Genomic DNA, 14140 nt, shown 5'->3' on the forward strand with positions numbered 1-14140 from the left:
ACAGCTAGCGCAATGCAATAGCTGTCAATCGGATCATCCACGGTTCTTAGATGTTATTTGAACTTTGGTTTAACGCCGTTGTAATGGTTGCTTGCTGTTTACGCTAGTTTCCCTTCATACTTGGTAGCAATGGCTTGCTTTAGATACAACTGCAATGTTATATTGCGAACGTTAGCTAGTAGACATCTATTCTGGTTTAAATCCATAGCTACATGCTTTGTCCCAATTTCGGCAAGGAGCTATTTTTACAACTGGCTAATGGCAATGTATTTCAAATTGGCGAGTAACGTTAAGAACTGAACTATCACGTGTGTGAATCTTACGGCTACGCTTACTAGCGAGCCAGCTAATTTTTGAAATTGACATGCGCTCGAAGGCATGCATTTTGGCTCGCTAGCATAGTCCAGCTATTTGACTAATTTGCGATTTATTCCGCCATAGCCAAACGCTTCAAGACTTCTTTCCCCTTTAACACACAAGTGTCGTTGCGACATCCAGTGCAACTTGTGTAGTTATGCGTTACATGGTGGCCTGTAGCTAGTGGTGAATTAAATTTTGGCTGAATCATACTTGCGTGCCCATCCCCCTTTCAGTCCTAGTCTCGAGTCAGAGTGCAGAGAGCACCGCGCGTTGTCATGTGAACCTGAAGTTGGCAATTGGCTGATCGAATATTCGAACGAAATTGTTTGGCAATTTAATTTTGACTGGTTAATTACATTTTATAAGATTAGTTTTGTGATTTTGTGCCTAACGTTTATTGCTGAAGTTATTATGGAAAGGCTAACTTGAATGCTAATGTTGTTTTATAAGTGTGCATTATTGTTTGTGTAAAATAAACTGCAGTTTGATTATCCTCATTCTTGTTGACGTAGGCCTTGATCATTTGATCATGGGGCTGGTAGTTCAATAATCTGAAAGGTTTTGAATCAATGAGAGCTGTTAGCTTTTTGGAATAGGAATGATCCAAGAAAACATCATTTCCATTTTGAATAGGAAAGAAGAACCAAAACAAACATTAGTCGTCTTGTTTGCTTTGGCGTGTCAGGACTTTTTGGGAATCCCCAGCAATGACACCTAAAATGGGCAGTTGGCACTGCTCTGAGAGAACTCTCATTTCAAGCAACGTTTAACTGAAATGTCTTGAGTTTTTTGTCTAAGCTGATGGTAATAGAGGGAGGGTATGTGTTTGTCCACACACGTTGTGTTTGTGATGGACAGACTGATGTGAAATCACTGTGCAGGGGTGAGTGGTTTGAATCTCAGGTGCTTTCCTGGGCTGCGTGTGTGGGACCTGCCCTTCCTGGCTTCTCAATGGGGTCCTTCATATTTTCGAGATATAAAGTTGCTTTAAACAGCTAAATATTTTCCTAAATTGTGTTGATGGATTTGTTTGATGGAATATTTGAAAACTTCAGTGTTCATTTCTTCAGCTCCTCAAACAGTGAATGACTTAATTTTACAGCTCATTGGGTTTCACTGTCAATGCGTGATGCAGCCTAATGCTTCACGTTCCTGAGATATTCCATGGATTTCCTTATATACTTCTCTTCCGTTGCGGCCTGTGTTTTGAATGAGTTCTCTGCCTGCGCTTTAGAGTTGAGCATCTTTAGCCGTAGAGGTGCAGTCTTTGGAGGTCCAGCGCTGTGTGGCGTCAGTAAAGTGCAGCGTGTCTCTGGTGTGATAATGCGGCTGGGTGGGTTGAGTAATCCCCCTGCGCGGGACAGTGCGGGGCAGCTTAGTGTGGCACGCTGTGCCCAGCGCGTCGGAGGCCGGCTCTGTGTGACTGCATTCGCTGGCTGGAGGCCCTGGATTACCCGCTCGCTGCTGGAGTGCCGGTTCAGCAGTGCAGCGTCTCATTTGCAGAGTTGCATCTGCTTGACCTGCACTTTCCTTTCTCTCGCTCCCTCGCTCGTGGTCCGCTGCGGATTATCCGCCCGCCCGCGTGTCACCTCTCTCTCTCCCGCCCCCCAGCGTGTCACCTCTCTCCCGCCCCCCAGCGTGTCACCTCTCTCCCGCCCCACAGCGTGTCACCTCTCTCTCTCCCGCCCCACAGCGTGTCACCTCTCTCCCGCCCCACAGTGTCACCTCTCTCCCGCCCCACAGTGTCACCTCTCTCCCGCCCCACAGTGTGTCACCTCTCTCTCTCCCGCCCCACAGCGTGTCACCTCTCTCTCTCCCGCCCCACAGCGTGTCACCTCTCTCTCTCTCCCCCACAGCGTGTCACCTCTCTCTCTCCCGCCCCACAGCGTGTCACCTCTCTCTCTCGCCCACAGCGTGTCACCTCTCTCTCTCCCGCCCCACAGCGTGTCACCTCTCTCTCTCCCGCCCCACAGCGTGTCACCTCTCTCTCTCTCCCCCACAGCGTGTCACCTCTCTCTCTCCCCACAGCGTGTCACCTCTCTCTCTCCCGCCCCACAGCGTGTCACCTCTCTCTCTCTCTCCCCCACAGCGTGTCACCTCTCTCTCTCCCGCCCCACAGCGTGTCACCTCTCTCTCTCCCGCCCCACAGCGTGTCACCTCTCTCTCTCCCGCCCCACAGCGTGTCACCTCTCTCTCTCCCGCCCCACAGCGTGTCACCTCTCTCTCTCCCGCCCCACAGCGTGTCACCTCTCTCCCGCCCCACAGCGTGTCACCTCTCTCCCGCCCCACAGCGTGTCACCTCTCTCCCGCCCCACAGCGTGTCACCTCTCTCTCTCGCCCACAGCGTGTCACCTCTCTCTCTCCCTCCCCACAGCGTGTCACCTCTCTCTCTCTCTCCCCACAGCGTGTCACCTCTCTCTCTCCCGCCCCACAGCGTGTCACCTCTCTCTCTCCCGCCCCACAGCGTGTCACCTCTCTCTCTCCCGCCCCACAGCGTGTCACCTCTCTCTCTCCCGCCCCACAGCGTGTCACCTCTCTCTCTCCCCCACAGCGTGTCACCTCTCTCCCTCCCCACAGCGTGTCACCTCTCTCTCTCCCGCCCCACAGCGTGTCACCTCTCTCTCTCCCCCACAGCGTGTCACCTCTCTCCCTCCCCACAGCGTGTCACCTCTCTCTCTCCCGCCCCACAGCGTGTCACCTCTCTCTCTCCCACCCGCGTGTCACCTCTCTCTCTCCCCCACAGCGTGTCACCTCTCTCCCGCCCCACAGTGTGTCACCTCTCTCTCTCCCGCCCCACAGTGTGTCACCTCTCTCTCTCCCACCCGCGTGTCACCTCTCTCCCGCCCCACAGCGTGTCACCTCTCTCTCTCCCCCACAGCGTGTCACCTCTCTCTCTCCCCCACAGTGTGTCACCTCTCTCTCTCCCACCCGCGTGTCACCTCTCTCTCTCCCCCACAGCGTGTCACCTCTCTCTCCCGCCCCACAGCGTGTCACCTCTCTCTCCCGCCCCACAGCGTGTCACCTCTCTCTCTCCCACCCGCGTGTCACCTCTCTCCCGCCCCACAGCGTGTCACCTCTCTCTCTCCCGCCCCACAGCGTGTCACCTCTCTCTCTCCCGCCCCACAGCGTGTCACCTCTCTCCCGCCCCACAGTGTGTCACCTCTCTCTCTCCCGCCCCACAGTGTGTCACCTCTCTCTCTCCCGCCCCACAGTGTGTCACCTCTCTCTCTCCCGCCCCACAGTGTGTCACCTCTCTCTCTCCCGCCCCACAGCGTGTCACCTCTCTCTCTCCCCCACAGCGTGTCACCTCTCTCTCTCCCGCCCCACAGCGTGTCACCTCTCTCTCTCCCGCCCCACAGCGTGTCACCTCTCTCTCTCCCGCCCCACAGCGTGTCACCTCTCTCTCTCCCGCCCCACAGCGTGTCACCTCTCTCTCTCCCGCCCCACAGCGTGTCACCTCTCTCTCTCCCGCCCCACAGCGTGTCACCTCTCTCTCTCCCCCACAGCGTGTCACCTCTCTCTCTCCCCCACAGCGTGTCACCTCTCTCTCTCCCGCCCCACAGCGCGTCACCTCTCTCTCTCCCGCCCCACAGCGTGTCACCTCTCTCTCTCCCGCCCCACAGCGTGTCACCTCTCTCTCTCCCGCCCCACAGCGTGTCACCTCTCTCTCTCCCCACAGCGTGTCACCTCTCTCCCGCCCCACAGCGTGTCACCTCTCTCTCTCCCGCCCCACAGCGTGTCACCTCTCTCCCGCCCCACAGCGTGTCACCTCTCTCTCTCCCGCCCCACAGCGTGTCACCTCTCTCCCGCCAACGCTGGAGCGAGCCCCTCTTCAGGTGTGTGTGCAGTTACACCAGAGACGTTAGGTGAGGCAGGGCTTCTGGGATTAGGGTAATTATACACAGCAGAAGCAGGTTAGCTGTGTGGAGATGTACACAGTACACAGATGTACAGCAGTGTCCAGTGGCAGGCCTGAGGGGCCTATCACAGAGCAGGATTACTGAGAGAGCTGGCTTAGTTCAGAGTAAAACCCAGAATCCTTGCAAAACTGGAACGTGGACTGATGTATAAATTGCTGTTCCAGGTTTTCCTCTGAATTTATCCAGCTAACTCCGTAATCCTGCGTCATGATCCCCACGTGTACTTTGCATCAGCACAGTCAGACCTGTACCCCAGCACAGGGTATTGAGCACAGTCAGACCTGTACCCCAGCACAGGGTAATGAGCCCAGTCAGACCTGTACCCCAGCACAGGGTAATGAGCCCAGTCAGACCTGTACTCCAGCACAGGGTAATGAGCACAGTCAGACCTGTACTCCAGCACAGGGTAATGAGCACAGTCAGACCTGTACCCCAGCACAGGGTAATGAGCACAGTCAGACCTGTACCCCAGCACAGGGTAATGAGCACAGTCAGACCTGTACCCCAGCACAGGGTAATGAGCACAGTCAGACCTGTGCCCCAGCACAGGGTAATGAGCACAGTCAGACCTGTACCCCAGCACAGGGTAATGAGCACAGTCAGACCTGTACCCCAGCACAGGGTAATGAGCACAGTCAGACCTGTGCCCCAGCACAGGGTAATGAGCACAGTCAGACCTGTACCCCAGCACAGGGTAATGAGCACAGTCAGACCTGTGCCCCAGCACAGGGTAATGAGCACAGTCAGACCTGTACCCCAGCACAGGGTAATGAGCACAGTCAGACCTGTGCCCCAGCACAGGGTAATGAGCACAGTCAGACCTGTACCCCAGCACAGGGTAATGAGCACAGTCAGACCTGTACCCCAGCACAGGGTATTGAGCACAGTCAGACCTGTACCCCAGCACAGGGTAATGAGCACAGTCAGACCTGTACCCCAGCACAGGGTAATGAGCCCAGTCAGACCTGTACCCCAGCACAGGGTAATGAGCACAGTCAGACCTGTACCCCAGCACAGGGTAATGAGCACAGTCAGACCTGTACCCCAGCACAGGGGAATGAGCACAGTCAGACCTGTACCCCAGCACAGGGTAATGAGCACAGTCAGACCTGTGCCCCAGCACAGGGTAATGAGCACAGTCAGACCTGTGCCCCAGCACAGGGTAATTGGCACAGTCAGACCCATGATGTGCACGCGTGATGATGCGTTGGTTGACGTGGCCTGAACAACAGCAGGCCAGTCTGAGTCATGGCTTGGAAAAAGCGTGATGTGAGATTGTCATTCTGCAGTCGCTGCTGAAATTGATTGGTTCTCTGCCAAAATGGCAGATTGAAAATGAATGACTTTTTCTCACTGGATTACTCACATTTGCCATCTTTAAGGGAGCCGTTCAGGTGAAGCGCTGTAATGGGAGAACAGCAGTGATCCCTGTTTAAGGGATTGGGATTTGAACTCCGATCGCAAGTCTCGCACACCTGCAGCGTAGTGGCTAAGGTGTGTGACTGGGACCTGGAAGGTCTGTGGTTCAAGCCCCGGTGTGGCCATGATGAAATCTGTGCGGCTGTTGGGCCCTTGAGCAAGGCCCTTAACCCCACGTTGCTCCGGAGGATTGGCCCCTGCTTAGTCTAATCAACTGTAAGCTTTGGGTAGAAGCGTGAGCTAAATAACTAATGTAATGCACGGTTGAGGTCTGTGTCTGTGTCTGTGTCTGTGTCTGTGTCTGTGTCTGTGTCTGTGTCTGTGTCTGTGTCTGTGTCTGTGTCTGTGGTACAGAAGGTGCGTTATGTTGCGGTTTTGACTCATGGTTGATTACGATGGGTCTTTAATAACTGCTCTTGAGATGGAGATGTCCGTTCACTTGTAAGTTATGAAGACTTTTTCTTCTCCACAAAAGCCTCAGAAATATGTTTGTTCCTGTCATTTCAGGTTAGATCGTGAAACTAGAAAGCGTGTGGCACAAAAGTGGCAAAACTGGATGAATATCTCTTGTGGCTGTGCAACATGGCGAATTCATATCAAACACCCAGCACACTGGAACCGTCTCGCTGCTGATTTACTAACCTGTTCTGATTCTTCCTCCAGTGCATCTTTGGGGAGTTCAGCGCTGATGAGTTCCTTCAGTTCTTCGTGACTCCCCGCTGCTATGTTGAGGTAACACAATCATTTCTCAGATTTTGCGTTTGAATTTCAAAGTTGCTTACTCCTTTGGTACAGCTTGAAATGGTGTGTGTGTCCGTGTGGTCCCATTGGAGCTCCTGTTGCCGCTGACACTGGTAGGCAGGATCTGGCTCCAGGCGATGGGTTGCATTACTCTGTTGTGAAACTGCTCCTGCTAGACCTGATTCTGGAGAACCGCAATAATTGTGGATGTTTCAGCAATTCACCCAAAGTCTTGCATACAAACCAAAGAGGAGACGCCAATATGATCAAACATGATAATATTTTGTTATTCCTAAGTGCATCCCTCTTAGCAGATTTGTAAAACATTTCCCATCCTTCCAAAGTCCTAATTTTAAGTTTTGGAGCAGCGCAGTGAGATCTATAAAAATAATAATTGTGACAGGCCCAGCCGTAGCAGCTGAATACTGGATCATCGCAGAAGACAGAATTCTGAATGCAGAATCATTAGTGTTCCTGCTGTAAGCTGCTCCCATCACTAGCTTTTGTGTTTGATGCAAAGTTTTTAACCACAAGTCTGGTGTATATAAAAAAATGTGCATCTGTGATCCGTCACAAAATGGGGATCATCTGTCTATTGCAGGTAAGTATAATAATGCCAAGTGGGAATATTATAATTGAAAACTCAAGAATATAATGTCCTGATTTGAATGTAATGCAGGTGTTTTTTCCGCAGCTTCCCCCGTTCAATGAGAGAGCCTCGTCCCTCAGCCAGTCCTCAGGTAAGAGCCCTCCTGTAGTCCTGAAGCCCTCCTGTAGTCCTGAAGCCCTCCTGTAGTCCCAGCGCCCTCCTGTAGTCCCAGAGCCCTCCTGTAGTCCCAGAGCCCTCCTGTAGTCCCAGCGCCCTCCTGTAGTCCCAGCGCCCTCCTGTAGTCCCAGAGCCCTCCTGTAGTCCTGAAGCCCTCCTGTAGTCCCACAGCCCTCCTGTAGTCCCAGAGCCCTCCTGTAGTCCCACAGCCCTCCTGTAGTCCCAGCGCCCTCCTGTAGTCCCAGAGCCCTCCTGTAGTCCTGAAGCCCTCCTGTAGTCCCAGCGCCCTCCTGTAGTCCCAGCGCCCTCCTGTAGTCCCAGAGCCCTCCTCTAGCCCCAGGTCACGTTCTGCCCCGATGCAAAGTGGCGAGACCTTCATTTCAGCGATGGTGGTGCGCTGAACACCCCGCTGCACACCGCCGGCGGGCTGACTGACATCATGCGGTTTGGTCCAATGGCGTCTGAGAATACATTCTCCGGCCTTTAAAGCACAGGCCTCTCATTGATTCAGGCTACACCCACCAAACGGGAGCAAGCATGCCTGTTGCAAAACGTTGCACACCTTTGGGAGAGAGCGGTTTGCTCAACACAGAAACCGTAGCAAAGATTCAGATTGAACATGGCCCAGGTGTCCATCTGTCTTTAGGAGAGGGAGGGTTTACCCCAATCAGGCCCTGTCCAGTCACACACCTGCCCCCATCCAGGCAGCGTTGGCCCTTTAAGGTGTGACATCACACACATGATGTCATTAGCATGTTTCTGATGGAACATTCCCAGGCTCAATGCAGAGTTCTAGAATGCTGACTGTTGAAGAATGTTTGAAAAAAAAAAAAAAAAAAAAAAACACATTCCAAAGAAACCTACTCTGTTCGGTATCGACCCCACACTCACGACTCAGACCCTGCTTTCCTTACGGGCATGCCTACAGTATACTGAGCCGATGTAACTCTGAATCCGTATGTAATATGTCTGAAGCCCATAACTCCAGCCATGCACACGAGCAGTATTCACAGTATTACCTTTTATTTTTTATTTTTTCCCCCTCTGCTCTGAATCTTTATCACATTTATTTGTATTAATTATTTAGGAAGTTACTGTCCCCCTCCCGTGCCTTACGCTACGGACACAGTGCGCCTGCAGGTTTGTGGTGAGTTCCGGGTTCCGGCAGAATCCAAACCGACGGCTTTCTAAACTCTGGCCTCCTCTCTCCCCTTTCCTCACTTCTCTGTGTACTCAGGCTTTGCATGGTCAGCTGCCATTAATCACCACAGTCTGATCGCACAGCGGCTCCTCCTGTGCAGCCTGCGCCCGTGGGCGGCTCCTCGTCCTCATAACCCCTCTGTCCGTCCCAATGACACTGATTTTTGGAACTGATGACTGATTAAAGCTAACCAAGGGAACTTTAACTTTTAGATTCTCTTGAAGTTGGCTGTTTTCCAGTGGCACTTGGTTCTGGTGAGCTCAAGGCTTGCTTGCCAATGTCACGTCTGCGACCTCTGACCTTTCTGCGGAGAGGGCGACCCGCTTGCATACTAACACACTGTTGATGCTCCAGTTCTGTCCCGGAACTGGTGTCAATGTCTGCAGGGAGCACGTGAAATGTGTTTTTCTTGTCTATTGGTTAACTCTAGGACATGAATGCTGATTGTATTGCTTGACCGTAGCTCTGTAGTGTATAAATATAGCCAAATCAGTCATTTGGGGGGGGGGGGGGGGGGGGGGTTCTTAACATTTGTCCTGGGCATTATTTTTGTTAGAAAAGAACAAAGTGGAACTTTAAAGGCAAAATTGATACTGGCTTCCTTCTTTAAGAAGCTGAGGAAGATACAGCCCTTATTGTTTGACAGTAGAACTCAGTGTTACTCAGCTCCATGTCCAGCGGGCCACAGTGTCTGCAGGTATTTGGCCCTACCGTGCCCTACACCACCTGATTTCACTGACTAGTTCACCTGCTTGGTTCAGATAATAAGGTAATGGGTGATGTCAGGCGGTGTAGCGCACAGCTGAAGCGAATGCCTGCAGACACTGCGGCGTTGAGCAGCGCTACAGACGCTGAGCAGCTTGAGGAGCACTGGTTTTACTGGTTGAGCCATCATGAACATCGGCCGTGTGTGTGTGTGTGCTGACGGGCGTGTCCCTCCGCAGGGGAAGACTACCAGCACATCCGGTTCGGTGTGGACGACGTGATGTCGGTGGATGGCGTGGTGAAGGACGGCCTGAAGGTGTGCAGCACCCTGAACCCCCAGGCCCCCGAGTTCATCCTGGGGGGCCCGGGCTCCCAGCGGCCCCCCCACAGCCCCCGCTGCGGCTCCACTGAGCCCCCCCCCCGCGGACGCCGGCCGCCTCGGCCCAGACCTGGCCGGAGCTCCAGGGAGCCTGGGCCAACGCGAGCGCAAGAAGAAGAAGAAACGCCCGCCCGGCTACTACAACTACCTGGAGGACCAGGGCCCGGGGGGGCACTACCTGGAGGACCAGGGCCCGGGGGGCCACTACCTGGAGGACGAGGGCGTGGAGGGGCCGGGGGGCCCGGGGCTGGTGAACGGACATGCGCTGGGGGTCACAGAGCTGGCCCCCGAGGACACGGCGGGGGATGTGGGCGTGGCCGAGCGGGGCAGCCCCGCCCCGGGGGCGTCGGCCGCGGGCGTGAGGACGTGTGAGAGCGCTGACGAGTCGTCTCTGGACTTCAGCAGCGGCCCCGGCTCTTCCTCGGACAGCAACAACATGGCCTCCTCCTCCTCTTCCTCGTCCTCTCACAGCGGCGGCGGGGCCGAGGGGGAGGCCAGGACTGCGGAGCCGCCGCCCCCTCCCGCCGAGAGCCCCCAATCGGCGGGCAGCGGGAGGCAAAGCCCCGCCCCTGGCCCCGCCTCCCCTCCTGCCGCCTCCAGTTCCTCCTCCGCTCCTGCGGGGGGCGACGGCGAGGAGCGCTGCGTGTCCAACGGGCCGGTGGAACCTGACGCCGTTTCCCTGGACGACGGACAGAAGGACTCCTCTGTGATTGGGGGAGCCGAGGCCCCGCCCATGGCGACGGAGGCCCGGTCGCCGCCCCCTCCCGCCGTTCCCACGGCGACAGTGCCCAAGTCCTGGGCCAGCCTCTTTCACAACTCTAAGCCCGTCCCTGGGGGCCCGCCGGCCTACGTGGAGGTTATAAACGCCCCCCCCACGGTGACCCCGGCCCCTGCCCCCGCTCAGACCCCTGAGGGGACGCCCCAGGGCCCGGGGGGTCCTGTCCCGGTGTCGGAGGACTCCATGGCCCCCAAACTCGCAGGTAGTGTCTGCCCCCAGTAACACGGTTTTTCTACAAAGGCAATCTTCTCTGAAATAGGTCCCTTGGAGCAGCTCTGTGGAGGGGAGAGCGGAGCAGCTCTGTGTAGAGGGGAGAGAGGAGCAGCTCTGTGTAGAGGGGAGAGAGGAGCAGCTCTGAGTAGAGGGGAGCAGCTCTGAGTAGAGGGGAGCAGCTCTGTGTAGAGGGGAGAGAGGAGCAGCTCTGAGTAGAGGGGAGCAGCTCTGTGTAGAGGGGAGAGAGGAGCAGCTCTGTGAGCAGCTCTGAGTAGAGAGGAGCAGCTCTGTGTAGAGAGGAGCAGCTCTGTGTAGAGGGGAGCAGCTCTGTGTAGAGGGGAGAGAGGAGCAGCTCTGTGTAGAGGGGAGAGAGGAGCAGCTCTGTGTAGAGGGGAGAGAGGAGCAGCTCTGTGTAGAGGGGAGCAGCTCTGTGTAGAGGGGTGAGAGGAGCAGCTCTGTGTAGAGGGGAGCAGCTCTGTGTAGAGAGGAGCAGCTCTGTGTAGAGGGGAGAGAGGAGCAGCTCTGTGTAGAGGGGAGAGCGGAGCAGCTCTGTGTAGAGAGGAGCAGCTCTGTGTAGAGGGGAGAGAGGAGCAGCTCTGTGTAGAGGGGTGAGCGGAGCAGCTCTGTGTAGAGGGGAGAGAGGAGCAGCTCTGTGTAGAGCGGAGCAGCTCTGTGTAGAGGGGTGAGCGGAGCAGCTCTGTGTAGAGGGGAGAGAGGAGCAGCTCTGTGTAGAGCGGAGCAGCTCTGTGTAGAGGGGAGAGAGGAGCAGCTCTGTGTAGAGGGGAGAGAGGAGCAGCTCTGTGTAGAGGGGAGCAGCTCTGTGTAGAGGGGAGAGCGGAGCAGCTCTGGGGAGAGGGGAGAGCGGAGGTTGCTCTGTGTAGAGGGGAGAGCGGAGCAGCTCTGTGTAGAGGGGAGAGAGGAGGTTGCTCTGTGTAGAGGGGAGAGCGGAGCAGCTCTGTGTAGAGGGGAGAGCGGAGCAGCTCTGTGTAGAGGGGAGAGCGGAGCAGCTCTGTGTAGAGGGGAGCAGCTCTGTGTAGAGGGGAGAGAGGAGCAGCTCTGTGTAGAGGGGAGAGAGGAGCAGCTCTGTGTAGAGGGGAGAGAGGAGCAGCTCTGTGTAGAGGGGAGAGAGGAGCAGCTCTGTGTAGAGGGGAGAGAGGAGCAGCTCTGTGTAGAGGGGAGAGAGGAGCAGCTCTGTGTAGAGGGGAGAGCGGAGCAGCTCTGTGTAGAGGGGAGAGAGGAGCAGCTCTGTGTAGAGGGGAGAGAGGAGCAGCTCTGTGTAGAGGGGAGAGCGGAGGTTGCTCTGTGTAGAGGGGAGAGCGGAGCAGCTCTGTGTAGAGGGGAGAGCGGAGCAGCTCTGTGTAGAGGGGAGAGCGGAGCAGCTCTGTGTAGAGGGGAGAGCGGAGCAGCTCTGTGTAGAGGGGAGAGAGGAGCAGCTCTGTGTAGAGGGGAGAGAGGAGCAGCTCTGTGTAGAGGGGAGAGAGGAGGTTGCTCTGTGTAGAGGGGAGAGCGGAGGTTGCTCTGTGTAGAGCGGAGCAGCTCTGTGTAGAGGGGAGAGAGGAGCAGCTCTGTGTAGAGAGGAGCAGCTCTGTGTAGAGGGGAGCAGCTCTGTGTAGAGGGGAGCAGCTCTGTGTAGAGGGGAGAGAGGAGGTTGCTCTGTGTAGAGGGGAGAGAGGAGCAGCTCTGTGTAGAGGGGAGAGAGGAGGTTGCTCTGTGTAGAGGGGAGAGCGGAGCAGCTCTGTGTAGAGGGGAGAGAGGAGCAGCTCTGTGTAGAGGGGAGAGCGGAGGTTGCTCTGTGTAGAGGGGAGAGAGGAGCAGCTCTGTGTAGAGGGGAGAGCGGAGGTTGCTCTGTGTAGAGGGGAGAGCGGAGCAGCTCTGTGTAGAGGGGAGAGCGGAGGTTGCTCTGTGTAGAGGGGAGAGCGGAGCAGCTCTGTGTAGAGGGGAGAGAGGAGGTTGCTCTGTGTAGAGGGGAGAGCGGAGCAGCTCTGTGTAGAGGGGAGAGAGGAGGTTGCTCTGTGTAGAGGGGAGAGCGGAGCAGCTCTGTGTAGAGGGGAGAGAGGAGCAGCTCTGTGTAGAGGGGAGAGGGGAGCAGCTCTGTGTAGAGGGGAGAGAGGAGCAGCTCTGTGTAGAGGGGAGAGGGGAGCAGCTCTGTGTAGAGGGGAGAGGGGAGCAGCTCTGTGTAGAGGGGAGAGCGGAGCAGCTCTGTGTAGAGGGGAGAGGGGAGCAGCTCTGTGTAGAGGGGAGAGGGGAGCAGCTCTGTGTAGAGGGGAGAGGGGAGCAGCTCTGTGTAGAGGGGAGAGCGGAGCAGCTCTGTGTAGAGGGGAGAGAGGAGGTTGCTCTGTGTAGAGGGGAGAGAGGAGCAGCTCTGTGTAGAGGGGAGAGCGGAGGTTGCTCTGTGTAGAGGGGAGAGCGGAGCAGCTCTGTGTAGAGGGGAGAGGGGAGCAGCTCTGTGTAGAGGGGAGAGAGGAGGTTGCTCTGTGTAGAGGGGAGAGCGGAGCAGCTCTGTGTAGAGGGGAGAGAGGAGCAGCTCTGTGTAGAGGGGAGAGGGGAGCAGCTCTGTGTAGAGGGGAGAGAGGAGCAGCTCTGTGTAGAGGGGAGAGGGGAGCAGCTCTGTGTAGAGGGGAGAGGGGAGCAGCTCTGTGTAGAGGGGAGAGCGGAGCAGCTCTGTGTAGAGGGGAGAGAGGAGGTTGCTCTGTGTAGAGGGGAGAGAGGAGCAGCTCTGTGTAGAGGGGAGAGCGGAGGTTGCTCTGTGTAGAGGGGAGAGCGGAGCAGCTCTGTGTAGAGGGGAGAGCGGAGGTTCCTCTGTGTAGAGGGGAGAGCGGAGGTTGCTCTGTGTAGAGGGGAGAGAGGAGCAGCTCTGTGTAGAGGGGAGAGAGGAGCAGCTCTGTGTAGAGGGGAGAGAGGAGCAGCTCTGTGTAGAGGGGAGAGAGGAGCAGCTCTGTGTAGAGGGGAGAGAGGAGCAGCTCTGTGTAGAGGGGAGAGAGGAGGTTGCTCTGTGTAGAGGGGAGAGCGGAGGTTGCTCTGTGTAGAGGGGAGAGCGGAGCAGCTCTGTGTAGAGGGGAGAGCGGAGGTTGCTCTGTGTAGAGGGGAGAGCGGAGCAGCTCTGTGTAGAGGGGAGAGCGGAGCAGCTCTGTGTAGAGGGGAGAGAGGAGCAGCTCTGTGTAGAGGGGAGATCGGAGGTTGCTCTGTGTAGAGGGGAGAGAGGAGCAGCTCTGTGTAGAGGGGAGAGAGGAGGTTGCTCTGTGTAGAGGGGAGAGAGGAGCAGCTCTGTGTAGAGGGGAGAGAGGAGGTTGCTCTGTGTAGAGGGGAGAGAGGAGGTTGCTCTGTGTAGAGGGGAGAGAGGAGCAGCTCTGTGTAGAGGGGAGAGAGGAGGTTGCTCTGTGTAGAGGGGAGAGCTCTGTAGAGGGGAGAGAGGAGGTTGCTCTGTGTAGAGGGGAGAGCTCTGTGTAGAGGGGAGAGAGGAGGTTGCTCTGTGTAGAGGGGAGAGAGGAGGTTGCTCTGTGTAGAGGGGAGAGAGGAGGTTGCTCTGTGTAGAGGGGAGAGAGGAGGTTGCTCTGTGTAGAGGGGAGAGCGGAGGTTGCTCTGTGTAGAGGGGAGAGCGGAGGTTGCTCTGTGTAGAGGGGAGAGAGGAGGTTGCTCTGTGTAGAGGGGAGAGAGGAGG

At 56.2% G+C, this 14140-nt stretch overlaps 1 protein-coding gene across 1 annotated transcript in view; it reads left to right on the forward strand.

The window, feature by feature from the left end:
• Window positions 1-14140, forward strand: part of usp10 (ubiquitin specific peptidase 10) — a 30560-nt gene that overhangs the window by 1708 nt on the left and 14712 nt on the right. The window contains 5 exon segments of the mRNA XM_061221302.1: window positions 6363-6431; window positions 7135-7180; window positions 8294-8353; window positions 9352-9496; window positions 9498-10471. Coding sequence (XP_061077286.1) covers window positions 6363-6431; window positions 7135-7180; window positions 8294-8353; window positions 9352-9496; window positions 9498-10471 — 1294 coding nt within the window.

Source organism: Conger conger, chromosome 15 (assembly GCF_963514075.1).
Source record: "Conger conger chromosome 15, fConCon1.1, whole genome shotgun sequence".
NCBI lineage: Eukaryota > Metazoa > Chordata > Actinopteri > Anguilliformes > Congridae > Conger > Conger conger.